Source organism: Ranitomeya variabilis, chromosome 6, assembly GCF_051348905.1.
Source record: "Ranitomeya variabilis isolate aRanVar5 chromosome 6, aRanVar5.hap1, whole genome shotgun sequence".
NCBI classification, from domain to species: Eukaryota; Metazoa; Chordata; class Amphibia; order Anura; family Dendrobatidae; genus Ranitomeya; species Ranitomeya variabilis.
This window is the reverse complement of record NC_135237.1, coordinates 33,073,767-33,094,949: the sequence shown is the minus strand read 5'-3', so window position 1 is coordinate 33,094,949 and position 21,183 is coordinate 33,073,767. Positions and strand designations below refer to the sequence as shown.

Here is a 21,183-nt window from a genome sequence, read left to right as displayed (position 1 = left end):
AAAGTCCGCAAAGATGGACAATCCCTTTAACTAGCTTTACATGCAGTCTACAGTATAATGCATGATATAATGCGCAGATTATCACACAATGGCACAGTGAACAACGTGCAATCCTCTTCCTGTCACTACTATAACCTGCAATCCTCACATAAAGGTAATACAAATAAATTTGTCCCTCGTCGCGACCCGTGTAACGTCTTCAAAGATACTAAATCGTGTGGATGTTTGGGAAATGTAGTTAATTTCGGTTTCACTGTATTTCGTTTCATTACGATGACAAGAAGCTTCCGCACTACAATTCCCATAATGCAATGTGGCTGCTGTCAAACCGGCCGGACAGCTGTCACATGACCGACGGAAGACGGCTACTGAGAAGGGACAATTTTAAGCGTGATATTGGGGACGAGACTTGGCTTTGAGTCCTGGAGCAGCGGGCAGCGCCCGGCCTCAGACATGCAGAAGATTAAGAGCCTCATGACCCGTCAGGTGAGCGCAGACTCCGGGGGGTTTCGTGGAGGAGCGTGGGGCTTCACCCCGGACCGGCCTGTGTGTGGCTGCAGGTTACTGTGCAGTGCTGTCACTTCTGCTGCTGCCTCCATCCATGTGATAACGACTCACAGGAGTCACATACTGCATTGTAAGAGAAGGTGCAGTATAAAGCACGGGGGATGAGCGGAACATAGAAATATATCACGTCCGTGCCGGTATTACAGACACCTGTGAGAACTGGGGAGAGAGGCTGCCAGGGTCCTTCTGCTGGGGCCATGTGTGGCTGGCACTGGGACCAGAATGCGGTGTTGGCAGGTACCAAGGGATAGCATTGTGTGGCTGGCATTACTGTAGGGTGGCACCGTGTATCCAGCATTGTAATGGAGAGGCACCGTGTATCTGGCACTGTTATGGGGTGGCACTGTGTATCTGGCACTGTTATGGGGTGGCACTGTGTATCTGGCACTGTTATGGGGTGGCACTGTGTATCTGGGTATCTGGCACTGTTATGGGGTGGCACTGTGTATCTGGCACTGTTATGGGGAGGCACCATGTATCCGGCATTGTAATGGGGAGGCACCGTGTATCCGGCATTGTAATGGGGTGGCACCGTGTATCTGGCACTGTTATGGGGAGGCACCGTGTATCCGGCATTGTAATGGGGAGGCACTGTGTATCCGGCACTGTTATGGGGAGGCACTGTGTATCAGGCACTGTTTTGGGGTGGCACTGTGTATCCGGCACTGTTTTGGGGTGGCACTGTGTATCCGGCACTGTTATGGGGAGGCACCGTGTATCCGGCACTGTTATGGGGAGGCACCGTGTATCCGGCATTGTAATGGGGAGGCACCGTGTATCCGGCATTGTAATGGGGAGGTACCGTGTATCCGGCACTGTTATGGGGTGGCACTGTGTATCCGGCACTGTTTTGGGGTGGCACTGTGTATCCGGCACTGTTTTGGGGTGGCACTGTGTATCCGGCACTGTTTTGGGGTGGCACTGTGTATCCGGCACTGTTTTGGGGTGGCACTGTGTATCCGGCACTGTTTTGGGGTGGCACTGTGTATCCGGCACTGTTTTGGGGTGGCACTGTGTATCCGGCACTGTTTTGGGGTGGCACTGTGTATCCGCCACTGTTTTGGGGTGGCACCGTGTATCCGCCACTGTTTTGGGGTGGCACCGTGTATCCGCCACTGTTATGGGGTGGCACCGTGTATCCGCCACTGTTATGGGGTGGCACCGTGTATCCGCCACTGTTATTGGGTGGCACCGTGTATCCGCCACTGTTATGGGGTGGCACTGTGTATCCGACACTGTTATGGGGTGGCACTGTGTATCCGACACTGTTTTGTGGTGGCACTGTTTATCGGGCACTGTCATGGGGTGGCACCGTGTGTCGGGCACTGTGTTGGGGTGGCACCGTGTGTCGGGCACTGTGTTGGGGTGGCACCGTGTGTCGGGCACTGTGTTGGGGTGGCACTGTGTATTGACACTATTATAATTTAGCACAGATATTATTGTGAGGGGGCCTTGTTGTTGGCGGCTCTATTATTGGGGGGAGCTGTGTAGCTGGAACTATTATGGAGGAGTAATATGTGGCAGACACTGTTAATGTGGCCCTGCTGTGTGGCTGGTAATGTTATGTATTTTCACTGTGTAGCCATCAATATTATATGGTGGCCCTGTGTCTTTGGCAATGTAAAGGGGGCACTGTGTGACTGGTACTTTTATGGGTTGGCGTTGTTGGGCTTGTAGTGTTACGTGGTGGTGCAGTGTGTCTTGTACTCCAATGGGGTCATCCTCCTTTTCCATTGTGCAGGACTCTGGGGGGACCCTGCCTTTGTTCTTTGTTCTGTGCAGGACACTGGGGGCACCCTGCCTTTGTGCTTTGCAGGACTTTGGGGGCACCCTGCCTTTGTTCTGTGCAGAACTTTGGGGGCACCCTGCCTTTGTTCTGTGCAGAACTTTGGGGGCACCCTGCCTTTGTTCTGTGCAGAACTTTGGGGGCACCCTGCCTTTGTTCTGTGCAGAACTTTGGGGGCACCCTGCCTTTGTTCTGTGCAGGACTCTGGGGACCCCCTGCCTTTGTGCCGCTCAGGACTCTGGGGACCCCCTGCCTTTGTGCCGCTCAGGACTCTGGGGACCCCCTGCCTTTGTGCCGCTCAGGACTCTGGGGACCCCCTGCCTTTGTGCCGCGCAGGACTCTGGGGGCACCCTGCCTTTGTTCTGCGCAGCACTTTGGGGGCACCCTGCCTTTGTTCAGTGCAGGCCTGCTGGAACCCTCCCTTCATGCTGGACAGGCGCGCTCCGTCTTCATGCTATACAGCCAGAGTAAAGAACTTCATTTCTTTCTGCTGTGGGCAAAGTGCTACCCAGGGACTGTGAATTGGTGGTGGTCCCAGTGGTTGTACCCCCACTGATCGACGCCCGGCATGCCAATTTTTAGCTGCTTTTATAATGTGCGGATCGTCATTGAGCTGGATGTTCAGGATCTGATTATTTTCCTGGAGACGTCCCCTGATCCTTAGTTTCGGCGGTGGAGTGTACAGCGCTGGTCCCTGGCTCCGCTCCTGCTCCAGATGGCCGTCCTTCTAGGGGAGACATCGGGGCCGGGTCCAGATGATCTCAGATCCTGGATGTTGAGCCCATTATGCAGCTGCGGCACCTGCAGACGAAAACTTGGCGTTTCAGGCCGAGCGTCACCTGATGTTATCAAACCCTCGGCACCAATGGAAAAACACAATAATGGCGTCTGGTAATTAATATTTCCATTGTTGCACAGCCGCTCAGCCAGGCTTAATTTGCGTCTGCAGATTGCCGGCTGATTTCACTTGTTTGGGCAATGCCAACCCTGTCCATAAAATGAGAGCGGCCTCCAACCATTATATCCCTGTTATCCGTATGATGGAAATCTTAATTGTAATGATAATGGCTTCTATGCAGAAAGGAAAATGCTGCGAAAAATTATCAAACGTCGCCAAAGAGAAGCAACGGGGTCCGGGCATCTGGTGGTCCTCACCCCTGGAGGCCAGGCGATCAGAAGACTGAACTGCAGGCACGGGGAGAGGCGGCTCTGAGGTTTCATACATGTACCTTGGGGTCTGTATTTGTTTAGAGGGTCTTAGATGGGAACTATATCAATTCAGGGGTCCTCAACTGGGGTCTGTTTTTGTCTAGGGGGTTATTCCAGAGCCGGTAGTTTTTGGGGATTCTGGTCTGGGGTCTGTCTTTGTTTAAGGGGGCTTCCCCTTACCCCATATCCTCGCTGTGCTGGTGTCATTGGTGCTTTAAAGGGGCGGCTCCAGCTTCATCTGATTGGCCGATATGTAGTAATATATTTCCAGAAATGCCTGTTTCTCCACAGCTGGACCTGCGGCCATCATCTGATCATCTCAATGGCTTCGGTCTGAAAGGGGTTTTCTCTATTGAGATGATGCCTTTAAAATATGGAATCTGTTATATCCTTCATTACGCTACAATACATGTATCACGGAGGCTCAGTGGATAGCGCTGGAGTCCTGGGTTCAAACCCCACCCAGGACAACATCTGCAAGGAGTTTATGTTCTCCCTGTGTTCCCGTGGGTTTCCTCCTACATTCCAAAGACAAACTGATAGGGAATTTAGATTGTGAGCCCCATCGGGGACAGTGATGATAATGTGTGTAAAGCGCTGCAGAATATGTTAGCGCTATATAAAAATAAAAAGCGAGAAAAATATAGGGTTCACAAAGCAATATGTATACATTATTAGTTAGATCTCTTACAGCTGTTGAGTCTGGTGCAATTACTGTGAAAATCCATGTCAGAATTACTGAATAATCTTTTCTGAAGGTTTAATTTCAATCTCCACCCATCTATACTGACTGACTTCTCCTCAGTGTCCCTCCTCCTTGCTGCAGCTTAATATTTGACAATCTATCCTGATTGATGGCTCCTTAGTGTCTCTCCTCTTTGCTGCAGCTGAATCTTCGATCACCTATCCTAATTGACAGCTCCTCAGTGTCCCTCCTCCATGCTGCTGAATCTCCTATCTAGACTGACTGACAGTTCCTCAGTGTCCCTCCTCTCTGCTACTGAATCTCCACCCATCTAGACTGACTGACAGCTCCTCAGTGTCCCTCCTCCATGCTGCAAAATCTCCACCCATCTAGACTGACTGACAGCTCGTCAATGTCCCTCCTCTCTGCTTCAGAATCTCCACCCATCTAGACTGACTGACAGCTCCTCAGTGTCCCTCCTCTCTGCTGCAAAATCTCCACCCATCTAGACTGACTGACAGCTCGTCAGTGTCCCTCCTCTCTGCTGCAGAATCTCCACCCATCTAGACTGACTGACAGCTCCTCAGTGTCCCTCCTCTCTGCTGCAGAATCTCCACCCATTTAGAGTGACTGACAGCTGCCCAGTGTCCCTCCTCTCTGCTGCAGAATCTGTACCCATCTAGACTGACTGACAGCTCCTCAGTGTCCCTCCTTCCTGCTGCTGAGATTTATAACTGCTCAGTACAAGCTGCAGTTGTCAGTCAGGCTGGGCTCGCAGAGATACACTTGGACTTATAAGCTATTTTATTGTATAGCTAGAGGGACAATGAGGAGCTGATAATTAAACTAAGTGCGCAGAGATTAAAATTATACTTTGATAAAGGATTATATAGACATTGAAATGGATTTTCAAAGTGAGGATACTAGCCTCATCAGGTCTTAAAGATCTATTTACTAATGTATTCTGTTTTTTTAGTGAAATCTGGTGACACTTTAAGGTATCTACTGATGAGCTACCTTAATACAGATGTCTAGCAATGTCCATTACATACTAATGATTGTTTCTTACTGTTGCAGGGTCTGAAGAGTCCGCAGGAAAGTGTCCACGATCTCAGTCCTGTCGATCACTTCCAGAATCCAGCAAAGGTGGTGTATCGCTTCCGCACGCGTCTTTGTGTCCTGTCTTATTACTATACGTCCTCCCAATGCTTAGCATTAAAGAGGGTCAGCTCCTTCTGACATATCTGGTTCAATAAATACTTGGGTTCCCTGTAAAGTCCCAATTCTGGAAGATTTTTTACTAGAACTTTTCATTATTCTTCCTGGAATTGTAGAGATAACTTGACTTCTACATATGAGAGCTATGGGGCTGTTCACATGTCCAATTTCTTTTTTTTGTCCTCGCACCGAGTGGTCTGTGGAAAATATCAGAGACCTGTTCGATTTTGATCCAAGCGGCTGATCAGAATTGTCAATGCAAGTCTGTTGGTCCCAGAAAAAATATGACTGCACTTGGATGACATCTGAGCGCGGTCCAATTTTCACACCAATTTTCACAGACTGTCATAAACCAGAAGGTGGAGAAACTTCTCTTTTTTTTTTTTTTTTAATCTCCAGGTACGAGAAAAACGGGCCCAACTCTGCCAAAAGGGTTAGTTCTGCTGGAGCCTTTTTTTTTTTTTTTTTTTTAATTATTATTTTTTCGTTCAGTTTTTTCAGCAGCAGAATTTCGATCAACTTGTGTTTTTTTTTTTTTTTTCTTGGCCGTATGAAAGCTCTGCCCGCCTTCGGGCTCCTGCCGCATAACGCAGCAATTTCCGTCCCTACCATAAGTCTTGGAGACTAAATTGTGTTCCCCGGCTTTGGTCTTCGCGGGCGGCGATAATTAGTATTTGTCACCCGGATGCCATCATTAGATACGCAGCGCCGCTCGGCAGCTTTGCGCTCTCCCATGTCTGTAGTAAATAAAGGGATTGCGGCGACGTTAATTAATTTGACAAAAGCCGCCTTTCATTCCGTTATTTATTAATTTTTTCTTCACCCTTAATGGGACTGTGATTACTGCGACTCGCGCCGCACACAAGCCCTGCAGTTCTCTGGGATTTTCGCTCCTCGGTGCGATGGGACGTTACGGATAATACTTGTAGAATTTCTTTGAAACGACTTCAAATTTCATCTCATCTCTCCTCTCCCCCTCCGGTTATTCGTTACATCGTCCTCTCATTTTCTGATTATTTATTTTTTTGTTCATTCTTTGATGATGTTTTTTTAATGGTGAACGTGTTCAGAGGCGTTGTGTACAATTATAAAAAACATGGACTTTAAAAAGAAAATGCAGCTCATCTCAATTTCCAGACTCAACTCATAGAAAGCTGTGGTGCTGAAAGTACATGGGATAAAGTCCAGCCAATATTAGCAACTGGGTAACATTATAAGTACATTACTTACCCTGCACTATTCTGCTGGTGCAGTCACTGTGTACATACATTACATTACTGATCCTGAGTTACATCCTGTATTATACCCCAGAGCTGCACTCACTATTCTGCTGGTGCAGTCACTGTGTACATACATTACATTACTGATCCTGAGTTATATCCTGTATTATACTCCAGAGCTGCACTCACTATTCTGCTGGTGCAGTCACTGTGTACATACATTGCATTACTGATCCTGAGTTACATCCTGTATTATACTCCAGAGCTGCACTCACTATTCTGCTGGTGCAGTCACTGTGTACATACATTACATTACTGATCCTGAGTTACATCCTGTATTATACTCCAGAGCTGCACTCACTATTCTGCTGGTGCAGTCACTGTGTACATACATTACATTACTGATCCTGAGTTACATCCTGTATTATACTCCAGAGGTGCACTCACTATTCTGCTGGTGCTGTCACTGTGTACATACATTACATTACTGATCCTGAGTTACATCCTGTATTATACCCCAGAGCTGCACTCACTATTCTGCTGGTGCAGTCACTGTGTACATACATTATACTGATCCTGAGTTACATCCTGTATTATACTCCAGAGCTGCACTCACTATTCTGCTAGTGCAGTCACTGTGTACATACATTACATTACTGACCCTGAGTTACATCCTGTATTATACCCCAGAGCTGCACTCACTATTCTGCTGGTGCAGTCACTGTGAACATACATTACATTACTGATCCTGAGTTACCTCCTGTATTATACCCCAGAGCTGCACTCACTATTCTGCTGGTGGAATCACTGTCTACATGCATTACATTACTGACCCTGAGTTACATCCTGCATTATACTCCAGAGCTGCATTCACTATTCTGCTGGTGGAGTCACTGTGTACACACATTACATTACTGATCCTGAGTTACATCCTGTATTATACCCCAGAGCTGCACTCACTATTCTGCTGGTGCAGTCACTGTGTACATACATTATATTACTGATCCTGAGATACATCCTGTATTATACCCCAGAGCTGCACTCACTATTCTGCTGGTGCAGTCACTGTGTACATACATTACATTACTGATCCTGAGATACATCCTGTATTATACCCCAGAGCTGCACTCACTATTCTGCTGGTGCAGTCACTGTGTACATACATTACATTACTGATCCTGAGTTACATCCTGTATTCTACCCCAGAGCTGCACTCACTATTCTGCTGGTGCAGTCACTGTGTACATACATTACATTACTGATCCTGAGTTACATCCTGTATTCTACCCCAGAGCTGCACTCACTATTCTGCTGGTGCAGTCACTGTGTACATACATTACATTACTGATCCTGAGTTACATCCTATATTATACTCCAGAGCTGCACTCACTATTCTGCTGGTGCAGTCACTGTGTACATACATTATATTACTGATCCTGAGATACATCCTGTATTATACCCTAGAGCTGCACTCACTATTCTGCTGGTGCAGTCACTGTGTACATACATTACTGATCCTGAGTTACATCCTGTATTATACCCCAGAGCTGCACTCACTATTCTGCTGGTGCAGTCACTGTGTACATACATTATATTACTGATCCTGAGATACATCCTGTATTATACCCTAGAGCTGCACTCATTATTCTGCTGGTGCAGTCACTGTGTACATACAGGATGTATCTCAGGATCAGTAATATAATGTATTATACCCCAGAGCTGCACTCACTATTCTGCTGGTGCAGTCACTGTGTACATACATTATATTACTGATCCTGAGTTACATCCTGTATTATACTGCAGAGCTGCACTCACTATTCTGCTGGTGCAGTCACTGTGTACATACATTACATTACTGATCCTGAGTTACATCCTGTATTATACCCTAGAGCTGCACTCATTATTCTGCTGGTGCAGTCACTTGCAGCAGATCACAGTGCAGCTTTCATTTTCCCAGAGCAGTTGAATAAATAAAAGCTAAACTTTACAAGGATAAAACATTGGCCAGAAATGAAACTTCTTATTTATGCATCAGAGCAGTGTAATAAGTTATATAAATGCTCCCCTGTGTAAGTGGGACGTTGTTAATACTTTGTGACTTTCTGAACCCTTTAATCGTGTATTAGCAGATACTTGTGAGAAGAGGTGATTTCCTGGAATAAATGCTCCTTGTGAGATCCATAAACAGCAATCAAGTAAAATGAACCATCAGATAAAAGTGAATGGCTCATTACTTGAATCTATGGTCGGTCATTTACACCCACGCTCATCTTTGTTTTTGTTCTATCATCCAGACTGTTCCTTAATGTCCTTTAGTGAAGTTCAGTGTAACTTTACAGCCCCAGTAATATAGACCGAAGCCTGCAGGCTCTACACATTGCACTAAATTTTATATTTCCTTCATTCCTTCGTCAATCTGGCCACTGGTGCGGGGGTGAATTCTTAATTATGTCAGACGTACTGTTCCTTTGTTCAGTACATCAAGGGACATAAGCCATTGTTTGATCTGTCTGTTTGTTGACTGTTAATTTGTGGAATGCCTGCTGATTACGTATTGCATCAGCCTCCTGTGGTGTAACTAGTCTGCACATCTTGGAGGACAAATATGCAGTCTAACTGAACCATCTAGCAATGATAGATTGTCTCCCCCACCTTCTCTCAATCCTGTGGGACAATGCCATGAAATGAGAGCTGTGGGGTATAAAAGGGCCCTGCTCCTGTCACCTGTGTGACTCTACAGGAGGTCAGCCCAGGATCCACAGTTCCAGCTGGTGGAATACAGATCTGCTCCACTGTCCATTACTGAGCCCACAAAGTCGTTTGGAGAACAGAAGTTGGGACAAGCAGGTCACCTGGCCACAAACCTCGCTGTGCTTGGTAATCTTCCTCAGCTTGCCGCTACCTCTTCTTTGTGGGTGCCCGCCAAAAGAAGGGTGCCACTGGTTGGGGTAATTGGCCCTGGATGCCCCGAAGTCGCTGAGGTTCTAATCCCCGGCAAGCCATCGGGTGGGTGGGATTGTGCCATTTGCACCACTGAGTACTTGCTGGGAGTGTATTATATATTATTGACGGTGATCCAGTAAAGTGTTACTGGAGTGTGGTACCCTCACCTTGTGTTGTCTGAGTAGTGTTCTGCCCACGGGTGAGGAGTACGAGCATTCAGTGGGATGAGCCCTGACCTGTGAGGATTTGAGCACCCACTGACCCTCCACAAAGATGACCTGTCATTACCGAATGCCTCTGTTCTCCCGAATCCAGCAATGCTTTTTTTTTTTCTATTCTTCTTTGTTCCTGAGATATAGCTCTGTCTTCTCTGTATATAACAAGCTAATTTTGTTAGCCAACTGGGCGTGGTTCTCAACTCCTACCTACTCCCTATGGACATCCTCTTGGGGACCATGCCTAGTCTGTCTGAATCCAGAGTTTTTTGGGGATTCTGATGGGACCCCCAATGCAAGTTCTCGGTGTAGACCACAACAAATGTCAACACAGCCCATTATTAACTGCTTGAAGACTGCGCCATTTTTCCCTGGTAATGATCAGGCCATGTTTTTCTAGTTTAAAGTGACCCCCTACCCACCCTGAGACCGAAAAGTGTCCGTAGGGTTTGCATTGATCATAACTCTACTTGGTGCCTTTCGTTTCCCATCTGCTCTTTCCTTTGCTCAAAATGCTCAATAATCACAGTTCAAAACAGATACCAGGAGGAGTGAGGGCCCTGCTCGCAAGCTTACAAACTATGAAGAAAAAGGGGAGACACGAGAGGTGGATGGTAACAATTGCTTTCGTTGTTCGGACCAGCCATAGTGTAAGGCTCGGGTGTTCATGTAAAGCTGCATGAACCAGTTATCAGCCTAAGTATGTAGCAGTACAGACACAGAGGCTATTAACTGCATAAAGTGTATGAGAACATGATGAGAGGAACCTGATTATGGTTTTTGAATGGGCCACACAGGGATAGTTAGGTTAATGCGTTGAGGCGGTAGGCCAGTCTGAGCAAATGCGTTTTTAGGGCACGCTTAAAACTGTGGGGATTAATCATATTTACCTGGGTAGTGAATTCCAGAGAATTGGTGCAGCACGTGAAAAGTCTTGGAGATGGGAGTGGGAGGTTCTGATTATTGAGGATGCTAACCTGAGGTCATTAGCGGAGCGGAGGGCACGGGTAGGGTGGTAGACTGAGACCAGAGAGGAGATGTAGGGTGGTGCTGAGCCATGGAGTGCTTTGTGGATGAGGGTAGTAGTTTTGTACTGGATTCTGGAGTGGATGGGTAGCCAGTGTAATGACTGGCACAAGGTAGAGGCATCGGTGTAATGGTTGGTGAGGAATATGATCCTGGCAGCAGCATTCAGGACAGATTGGAGCGGGAGAGTTTGGTAAGAGGGAGGCCGATTAGTAGAGAGTTACAGTAGTCCGGACGAGTATGAATGAGTGAAATAGTAAGAGTTTTTGCAGAGTCGAAAGTAAGAAAAGGGCGAATTATAGAAATGCGAGCCAGTGATCGGATGTGGGGGGTGAAGGAAAGCTCAGAATCAAGGTTGACCCCAAGGCAGCGGGCATGTTGCTTTGGAGTAATGGTGGAACCGCACACGGAGATGGCAATGTCAGGCAAAGGTAGGTTAGTAGAGGGAGAGAACACGAGGAGTTCAGTTTTTGACAGGTTCAGTTTCAGATAGAGGGAGGACATGATGTTAGAGACAGCGGTAAGACAATCACTGGTGTTTTCTAAAAAGGCCGGCGTGATAACAGGAGAAGAGGTGTATAATTGGGAGTCGTCAGCATAGAGATGGTACTGGAAACCAAATCTACTGATTGTTTGTCCAATAGGGGCAGTATACAAAGAGAAGAGGAGGGGGCCTAGGACTGATCCTTGAGGAACCCCAACAGTAAGGGGAAGGTGAGAGGAGGAGGAACCAGCAAAACATACAGTGAAGGAGCGGCCAGAGAGATAGGAGGAGAACCAGGAGAGAACGGTGTCCTTGAGGCCGATGGAGCGGAGCATAGTGAGGAGGAGCTGATGATCCACAGTGTCGAATGCTGCGGAGAGATCCAAGAGAATTAGCATGGAGTAGTGACCATTAGATTTAGCTGTTAGTAGGTCATTAGAAACTTTAGTGAGGGCAGTTTCAGTAGAGTGTAAAGAGCGGAAGCCAGATTGAAGAGGGTCGAGAAGAGAGTTATCTGAGAGATAGCGGGTAAGACGGGAGTGGACCAGTCGTTCGAGGAGTTTAGAGATGAAGGGAACATTAGAGACTAGTCTATAATTAGCGGCACAGTTTTTGTTGAGGGAGGGTTTTTTAAGTAATGGATGTATGATGGCATGCTTAAATGAGGAGGGAAAAATACCGGAAGTGAGAGAAAGGTTGAATATTTTTTTTAGGTGAGAGGTGACAGCCGGGGAAAGGGACTGGAGGAGATGTGACGGAATGGGGTCACTTATTACTAGTATTAACTTCTACAGGGGGGGTGAAATCCGAGGAAAAGAAATGAGGCAAATAAACCTCTGCTTTTAACCCTATTTGTTTTTTTTACTAGTGCAAAATACCATTAAAATATATTTTCATTTTGTGTCTAACTTTACAGTTTCATCTTAGAAATGTATGGTTTAAGATCCTCAGGAGTGGATCAAGTTGTAGCTTGATCTATTGGTTGCAATCTTTGTATTTTTTTTTTAATATTTATGTTTTGTTTGTTTTATGTACAAAGACAGAAGTAAGCCATCATAGTCTTTTTTTTTTTTTTAGGGGAGGGATGGTGAGGAGTCTTGCTGTTTTGGACAGCCTGTTCCCCTCTCCTCCCTGCATGCATTAATCTTTTTAGACTTATTTCTGTAGTTGTAATGAGCAAGCCAATTGGAGATTGTAAGATGTGGTTAAACCCTGGCTTCTAGGTACCTTACAAAAACACAAAAATAAAATCCAACTTGTCCCACATCTGTGTTGACATGAAAGTTAAAAAAAAATAACTATACCATCCACAATACAAAGTAAAAATAAAAAATGACAATTTTTGTAAGGGGTTAAGGCCATTCTGCTATAAAGTAGCTGATAAATTCCTGTTATTTTAGGCTTTTTCTTCTAGCCATGGTCTTTTTAGGACAGCAGGGGGAGGTCTCGCTTCGTACATCACTATATCGTTAAGCCTTGTGTGAATCCACTGCGGCAGGGAAACACATTTCATCTCCCGTTTCCTTATGAAAAATCTTTTTTTTGTTCTACTCAATCTTGACCCATTGAATTAAATTATATCCGATGACTTGTCTCTGGGCTGGTTCCCATGATGGAAAGTCGTATCCATTATGGAGACCTGACTATTTCTTACGCTTTATTTCATAGCCATTTTTGTGGAAAATATGAGATTTAGTTGTTTTTTTCCTACTATTTATTAATTTTTGTTGTGAAGCATAAGTTACAACTGAAGTCGTAAGTTCGCTTATAATTCACTGTTATTCTAGTTAAATGTAATTTATTCTTTTAAGTGTTATTCTAAGAATCAATGACTTCGAAATGTGGTACCGGCAAAGGATGTTATCAATATTATGGATGAGAAGAAGAACAAGCAAATCAGTCTTGGAACAAATAAAGCCAAAGATGTCACTGGAAGAAAGGATGACCAATTTATGACTTGCTTACGTTGGACACAGTCTACGAAGAGAGCAATCACTGGAGAAGGACATCATAGTCGGAAGAACAGAAGGAACAAGGCGAAGAGGACGACCAGCAATCTGATGGGTAGATACAATCAAGGTAATGGCGGAGAAGACCCTGGTGGACCCATCTAGGCTTCAGAAGATCGATCTTCCTACAGAGCGTTCATCCATCAAGTCGCCATGGCTCGAGTTTACAAACTTGGAAAATTACAGAAAATACTTTCTTGACTTTAGAAGATTTTAATGGACTATTTGCAGTAATCGAAGTCAATTTGAGGCGTACGTCTGACAATATTTTAACGGTGTTGACCAGAGAAAGCAACTTCTCATGTATCCACTGGATAGGTGATGACTTATGGATTGGTGGGCAGTCCGACCACTGAGACCCACACCGATCGGTGGGATGGGAAACTTTTATCCCTGTTAGTATGGAGCGGCAGTGCACATGCTTAACAGGGGCGCCACTCACTCTTTATGGATCTGCTGAGGGCTACGCTCGGCAGTCTATGGCCTCCCAATAAAGAATGAATGGAGTGGCATTGAGCATTTGTACAGCCGCTCCATTCCAAAACGGTTAAAAAAAATGTCCCCTAGGGGTTCAAAATTCCTCATTCTGCCAATTGTTGAAGTTTTCCCACTGATCCATGACCTATTCTGCTGATGGGTGATGACTCGCTTTCGCCGGAGAGCGACTTTAAGTCCCACTTATGAGGCTTATTAGCCTCTGTGTATGGCCTTGCAGGGAGAATTGAAACAAATCAACCAAGACGTCAAGAAAAAAATATTGGATCTCTCACAATTTTGGTACGTCCTTGGGAGCAATTTCCGAACCCATGAAGGTGCCACTTTCATCTGTTCAAATTTTAATCTGCACGTTTATCCAATGGGACGAGGCAGCTATTGCACCACTTTGGAAAGAGACTTGTTCTATCTCATAAAAGTCAACATACTAAAGAAAATGGGAGCAAGCTGCCGTCCATACTGTTCAAGAAGGAGATGCGTATTGTCTAGAGTTGAACATCCTAAACGCCATGGAAGGAGCGCGCTCTTCTAGTGGTGAATATATTTTATATTTTCCTATCGCCACGACAGCACCCCTATGAGAGAGGGGATCCGCCCACCTTCCGGACAGGAACCTACAGGATTTAAAGGGGCGGTCCCCCTCATCACTCCAGTTTGGGTTCCTGTCCGGACGGCGGGAGCCTGCAGGCAGTCTTACCCGGGCCTCCATGCCTCTGCGCGGTGTCTTTAGGAACGGCAGAATCGGGGGCTCGGAAGCAGCGTCGGGGGTGTTCTGCTGGCAGACCCCCCCTCGTCTGGCCAAGTGGATCGCGTCCCAGGAGTCGGGCAGTGCCGTCCTGGTCCGCAGTTGAGCGCGGTGCACACCGGCGCTGGTGAACCCGGAAGTAGTTCTTACACTTCCGGGGTAAGCCGGGGGAGGAGCGCTGCAGCGTTGTAAAAGAGCGCCGCCTTTGGGATGATGCGTGCAGCTATGTCCTCAGTCGGGGACGCCGAGCACCCTCATGGAGAGGGAACAAAGCAGCGCAGTAAAGACGGTAGCGGCTGCTCAAGAAGAAGCAACAGCAGCATGGTTCGGGGGCAACGTGCGAGCGCCCCAGCGTCACATTTGAATCCCACTCCTTCAGAATCGGTATTCACAAAGTCAGCCTTATGGTGAGTGTTAAACAAAACTCCTGGTGCTGATATGGTCTGTTATTGTGTGCTTTGTTTTAGGGGAAAAAAACAACTAAATCTAAGCACAAGCAATGTGCTCTATGCACGACTCCAATGCCTGACAATTATACCAAGAGGCTGTGTCAGGCTTGCATATGTCAGACCTTAGAAGAGGAAGCTCCCCTCCGGTCATCAGACCTTAGAGCGGTCATCAGGGAGGAAATAAGTTATTCCCTTAAAAGCAGCCGCCAGGGAAGGTCGGGCAGGGACATATCTTCGGGATCTAGTCTGTCCCTGCAAGAAGGTGAATGTTCCCGCTCCTCATCTCCATCCTCCTCAGATGAAGAGGGAAGGCCTTGTTTCTCGGTGGATAACATGGACACGTTAGTTAAAGGAGTCCGAGCTACCATGGGTGTTACAGAGAGCAAGGAACCAAGGTCCGCACAGGACATAATGTTTGCGGGCTTGTGCCAGAGGAGTCGTAAAGCATTCCCGGTTGTGGATACAGTTAAGACCCTTATAAAACGGGAATGGGATAAGCAGGATAAGGGTTTCCTGCCGTCATCAGCCAAGAGGAGGTATCCCTTTGAAGACAATGATCTGGCAGAATGGATGAAAGTCCCGAAAGTGGACGCAGCAGTGGCTTCTACATCTAAAGCCGGTACTTTGCCGCTGGAGGATGTGGGCCTTCTAAAAGATCCGTCGGATAGGAAGGCGGACATGTTTTTGAAAAAAGTATGGGAGTCATCTGCGGGGGCGTTCAAACCTGCTATCTCTAGCACATGTACGGCTAGATCCGTTATGGTGTGGGTATCCCAGCTGGAGGAACAGCTGAAATCCAAGGTGCCCAGAGACAAGATGCTGAACTCCCTTTCGCAAATACGGGATGGTGTGGCGTATTTAGCGGATGCATCAGTGGATTCCTTAAAATTAGCAGCGAGATCGGCGGGTCTCTCAAATGCTGCTCGCCGAGCCCTATGGCTTAATACCTGGAAAGGGGATGCCCAGGCGAGAGCTAAACTGTGTACAATACCGTGTAGGGGTGAGTACCTGTTTGGCCCGGTATTGGATGACATCCTAGCTAAGGCTGAGGATAGGAAGAAAGGTTTTCCTAAAACTTTCAATCCTACCTTTAGGAATACCTTCAGAAGACGCTTCCAATACAGAAGACCTTACCACAACCGAGACTGGGAACCAACAGACCCAAAAAAGAAAGGTTCGGACTTTAATACCTCATCATTTTCCTCAAGAAGAAGAAGAAATTATCGCTAATAAAAATCTTCCAGTAGGGGGCAGGTTAAAATATTTCTATGCTCAGTGGGCTAAAATAACTGCAAGCAATTGGGTTTTAGGTATAATTAATTCAGGGTTAAAATTAGAGTTCCGGGAAAAACCTTCTGATTTTTATATCTTGACTGCCCCCGATTCCTTACACCAACAAGAGGCCCTTGAGAAAGAGGTCCAGACGTTAATACGGAAGAAAGTTATAGTGGAGGTTCCTAAACATCAGCAAGGGAAAGGGTTCTATTCCCCTTTATTTTTAATCTCCAAACCAGATGGATCCTTTCAAACCATCATAAATTTACGGAGATTGAACAAACATCTACAATATCATGCCTTTAAAATGGAATCTATTAAAACGGCAACTAAACTTCTTTTTCCCAGATGTTATATGACAGTCCTGGATTTAAAATATGCGTATTACCATCTGCCCATTCTCCAGGATCATCAACAATTCCTCAGAATGGCGGTGCGCTTAAACGACCAGGTCAGACACTTTCAGTTTACTGCAATGCCGTTTGGTCTATCTATGGCACCGAGGGTGTTTACTAAGGTCATGGCGGAAGTAATGGCCTATGTCAGAGAACATGATACGTTAATTGTACCCTACTTGGATGACTTCCTGGTAGTGGGAAATTCGTTTTTCCAGTGTGGTGGTCCCCTAAATCATGTACCGTATTTTCCGGCGTATAAGACGACTTTTTAACCCCCGAAAATCTTCTTAAAAGTCGGGGGTCGTCTTATACGCCGGGAATCGTCTTGTACGCCGGTGTATATGGTGGGTGGGGAGGGGGAGTGATCCTGATGACGAGGGGGCGTCTCACAGGAAAGTGAGTAATCCCCATTACCTTATCCTAGCGGTGCAGCGTGGGGGTGTCAGTGCTGGGAGCGGCTGTGTTCTGGTGCGGCGGCTCCTCTTCTGTGTGGGGCCTCTGTGCTGTGGGGTGGCGGCGGCAGCGGCGTATCTTTATCCAGTTGGGGCTCCTCCGGCATCTCCTTAGCCCTGGAGGCCCCGCCGCAACTCCATCGGTGCAATGTGGTGGCCTCCGGGAAAATGGCCGCTGCTCAGATTCAGATCTCGTGTCCCGAGATTTCGGGACGAGATCTGAATCTGAGCAGCGGCCATTTTCCCGGAGGCCACCGCATCGCACCTATTGAGCTGCCTCCGGGAAAATGGCCGCTGCATTGCACCGATGGAGTTGCGGCGGTGCCTCCAGGGCTAAGGAGATGCCGGAGGAGCCCCAACTGGATAAAGATATGCCGCCGCCACCGCCACCCCACAGCACAGAGGCCCCACACAGAAGAGGAGCCGCCGCACCAGAGCACAGCAGCCGCCGCACCAGAGCACAGCAGCCGCCGCCGCCACTCCCAGCACGGAGACCCCCACGCTGCACCGCTACGATAAGGTAATGGGGGATACTCACTTTCCTGTGAGACGCCCCCTCGTCATCAGGATCACTCCCTCCCCCCCCCAAAAGGCACATATTCACCGGCCCTATAAGACGACATAGGGTGTATAAGAAGACCCCCGACTTTTAAGAAGATTTTATATTTTAACTGGTAAAGTTGGGGGGTCGTCTTATACGCCCAGTCGTCTTATACGCCGGAAAATACGGTAATATCTTCCTTACAGGACTTGGGTTGGATAGTCAATATGGAAAAATCAAGATTGGAATCATCAATGACTCAGACTTTCTTAGGCATTCTGCTAAATTCGGAAGAGCAACTATGTTTCCTTCCGGAAGAGAAAAAGCAGAGGATTCTGCACAAAGTCAGTACGGTAACAAAAAAGCCAGATCTGACTTTGAGAGACGCTATGTCCCTTCTGGGGTCCCTAACGTCTTGCATACCAGCCGTTCAGTGGGCTCAATTCCACACTCGGGTGTTGCAGGCCCAGGTCTTGAATGCAGAGAGCAGTCTTCAAGTGCAATTAAGCGGAAGACTCAGGCTGTCCGCCGCCACTCTACACAGTCTGAGATGGTGGTTAAACAAGCGACATTTAGGGAAAGGAGTACGCTGGATTATAGTTCCAGACAACGTGGTTACAACCGATGCCAGTCCAATAGGATGGGGAGCTCATATAGGAGATGTTTGGACTCAAGGGCAATGGTCTCTCTTAGAGGCCCAGGAGTCCTCCAATTGGAAGGAGCTCACGGCAGTAAAAAAGGCCCTTCTCAGGTTACTACCATCTCTGCAGGATTCACATGTAACAGTCCAATCAGACAACACAACAGTAGTAGCGTATCTCAACCATCAAGGAGGTACAAGGTCAAGATCTCTAATGAACACCACCACAGACATATTCAACATAGCCGAAACCCACTTTCGCTCTCTGTCAGCCGTTCACATTCAGGGAGAGCTCAACGCAGATTACCTCAGCCGTCATTCTCTGCATCAGGGAGAATGGGTTCTAAGTCGACGGGTGTTCAAACGGATAGTAGACCTATGGGGATTGCCCGTTATAGACCTATTTGCAACGAGCGAGAACAGACAGACCAATAGATTTGCTTCTCTTCGGGTGGCGGACAAGCCCTGTATAATAGACTCCCTTCAAATACACTGGGATTTCCCTCTGGCTTATGCGTTCCCCCCAATGTGTCTGATCCCTATAGTACTCAGGAAGATCAGGGAGGAGAGGGTGAGAGTGATCCTGATTGCCCCCTTTTGGCCCAGGAGGGCATGGTTCTCGTTAGTCAGGACAATGTCTGTGACCGATCCCTGGGTATTGCCAGTCAGTCCGGAGCTTCTTTCGCAGGGTCCATTCCGTTACCCCAATGTGGAATCCCTGCATCTGACGGCGTGGAATTTGAGAGGGAGTTATTGAGGAGAAGAGGGTTTTCAGAGGCTCTGATAGTTACCCTTTTAAATAGTCGGAAAGAGATTACTACCAAGATCTATGCTAAGACTTGGAAACAGTTCCTTGCCTTCTACCAAAAACCCTTTTCAGGCAAGGTTCCAATTCCGGCTATTCTGGAGTTTTTACAGAAGGGCCGAGAATTGGGCTTGGCAGTAAATACCCTTAGAGTCCAAATTTCAGCTTTAGGGGCGTTATATAACAACGATGTGGCGGGAAATAGATGGGTTTCCCGATTTATTAGGGCCACTGAACGCAGTAACCCAGTGTATATTCCTAGATTACCCCCATGGGATTTAAATTTGGTTTTAGACGCCTTAACAGAACCCCCCTTTGAGCCATTAGATTCTGTCTCCATAAAAAATTTAACTTTAAAAACAGCCTTCCTGGTAGCCCTGACCTCTGCTAGGAGAGTGAGTGATTTACAAGCATTGTCAATTGATCCTCCTTATTTAATGGTCTTTCAAGATAGGGTAGTATTAAAACCGGACCCCGCATACCTACCAAAAGTAGCTTCTAAATTTCATAGAAGTCAAGAAATAGTTTTACCATCTTTCTGTGACAATCCGAATTCAGCGGATGAACAGAAATATCACATGTTGGATGTTAGAAGAGCTTTATTAGAATACCTACACAAAACAGAACCATGGAGGCAGAGTAGGGCTCTGTTTGTTTCCTTTCAGAATCCAAGGAAGGGGGCGACTGTAACTAAGACGTCTATCGCCAGATGGATAAGAGATGCCATATATCTTGCTTATACGGCTAAAGGCCAGACACCACCAGATGGCATCAGGGCCCACTCCACTCGAGCCATGGCCTCATCCTGGGTGGAAAGAGCGGACGTCTCCATAGACGTAATATGTAAGGCGGCAACGTGGTCATCTCCTTCCACCTTTTATAGACACTACCGTCTTGACCTATCATCAGAGGCCAATTTAGTTTTTGGCCGTTCAGTACTTAGTGCTGTAGTCCCTCCCAGGTGATTGATCTTTGAAAATCTCTCGTAGGGGTGCTGTCGTGGCGATAGGAAAACCGGTGTTTACGTACCGGTAATAGGATTTTACGGAGCCACGACAGCACCCGCACATTTCCCCCCCGTAGTTGATCACTGGTTTCTGCACCCTTTGGGAAAAGTGTGCCTTTTAAAAAATCACTCTTTAGAAGGTGATGGTATTTAGTAATGTTTAAGTATATATGTTTATGTACTAACTCAATGGCGGTGTCCCTTATGCTCTGAAACACAAACTGGAGTGATGAGGGGGACCGCCCCTTTAAATCCTGTAGGTTCCTGTCCGGAAGGTGGGCGGATCCCCCCTCTCTCGTAGGGGTGCTGTCGTGGCTCCGTAAAATCCTATTACCGGTACGTAAACACCGGTTTCACACCTTGCGAGCGTGCAGCCATTGTATTATTCAGGAAGGAGATGCGCACTTCTAGTGGTGAATATATTTCACACCTTGCGAACGTGCAGCCGTTGTACTATTCATGAAGGAGACCTGCTTTTCTAGTGGTGAAATATACTGCACACCTTGCGTGGTTGCAGCCATTGTACTGTTCAGGAAGGAGACGCGCTCTTTCTCCTAGTGGTGAATATACTGCACACCATAGGAACGTGCAGCCATCGTACTGTTCAGGAAGGAGACTAGCTCTACTAGTGGTGAATATACTGCACACTATAGGAGAGTGCAGCCATCGTACTGTTCAGGAAGGAGACAAGCTCTTCTAGTGGCGAATATACTGCACACCACGGGAGCGTGCAGCCATCGTACTGTTCAGAAAGGAGACACACTCTTACAGTGGTGAATATACTGCACACTATGGGAGCATGCAGCCATCGTACTGTTCAGAAAGGAGACACAGTCTTCCAGTGGCGAATATACTGCACACTATGGGAGCGCACAGCCATTGTTCTGTTCAGGAAGGAGACATGCTCTTCTAGTGGTGAATATACTGCACACTATGGGAGAGTGCAGCCATCGTACTGTTCAGGAAGGAGACTAGCTCTACTAGTGGTGAATATACTGCACACTATAGGAGAGTG

At 47.0% G+C, this 21,183-nt stretch overlaps 1 protein-coding gene across 1 annotated transcript in view; it reads left to right on the top strand.

Moving 5' to 3' along the window:
• The first annotated feature begins 346 nt into the window (after window positions 1-346).
• VPS50 (VPS50 subunit of EARP/GARPII complex) overlaps window positions 347-21,183 on the top strand; it is a 200,729-nt gene continuing 179,892 nt past the window's right edge. The window contains exons 1-2 of the mRNA XM_077268173.1: window positions 347-486; window positions 5,325-5,393. Coding sequence (XP_077124288.1) covers window positions 454-486; window positions 5,325-5,393 — 102 coding nt within the window. The 5' untranslated portion in view covers window positions 347-453. The remainder of the gene's footprint in view (window positions 487-5,324; window positions 5,394-21,183) is intronic.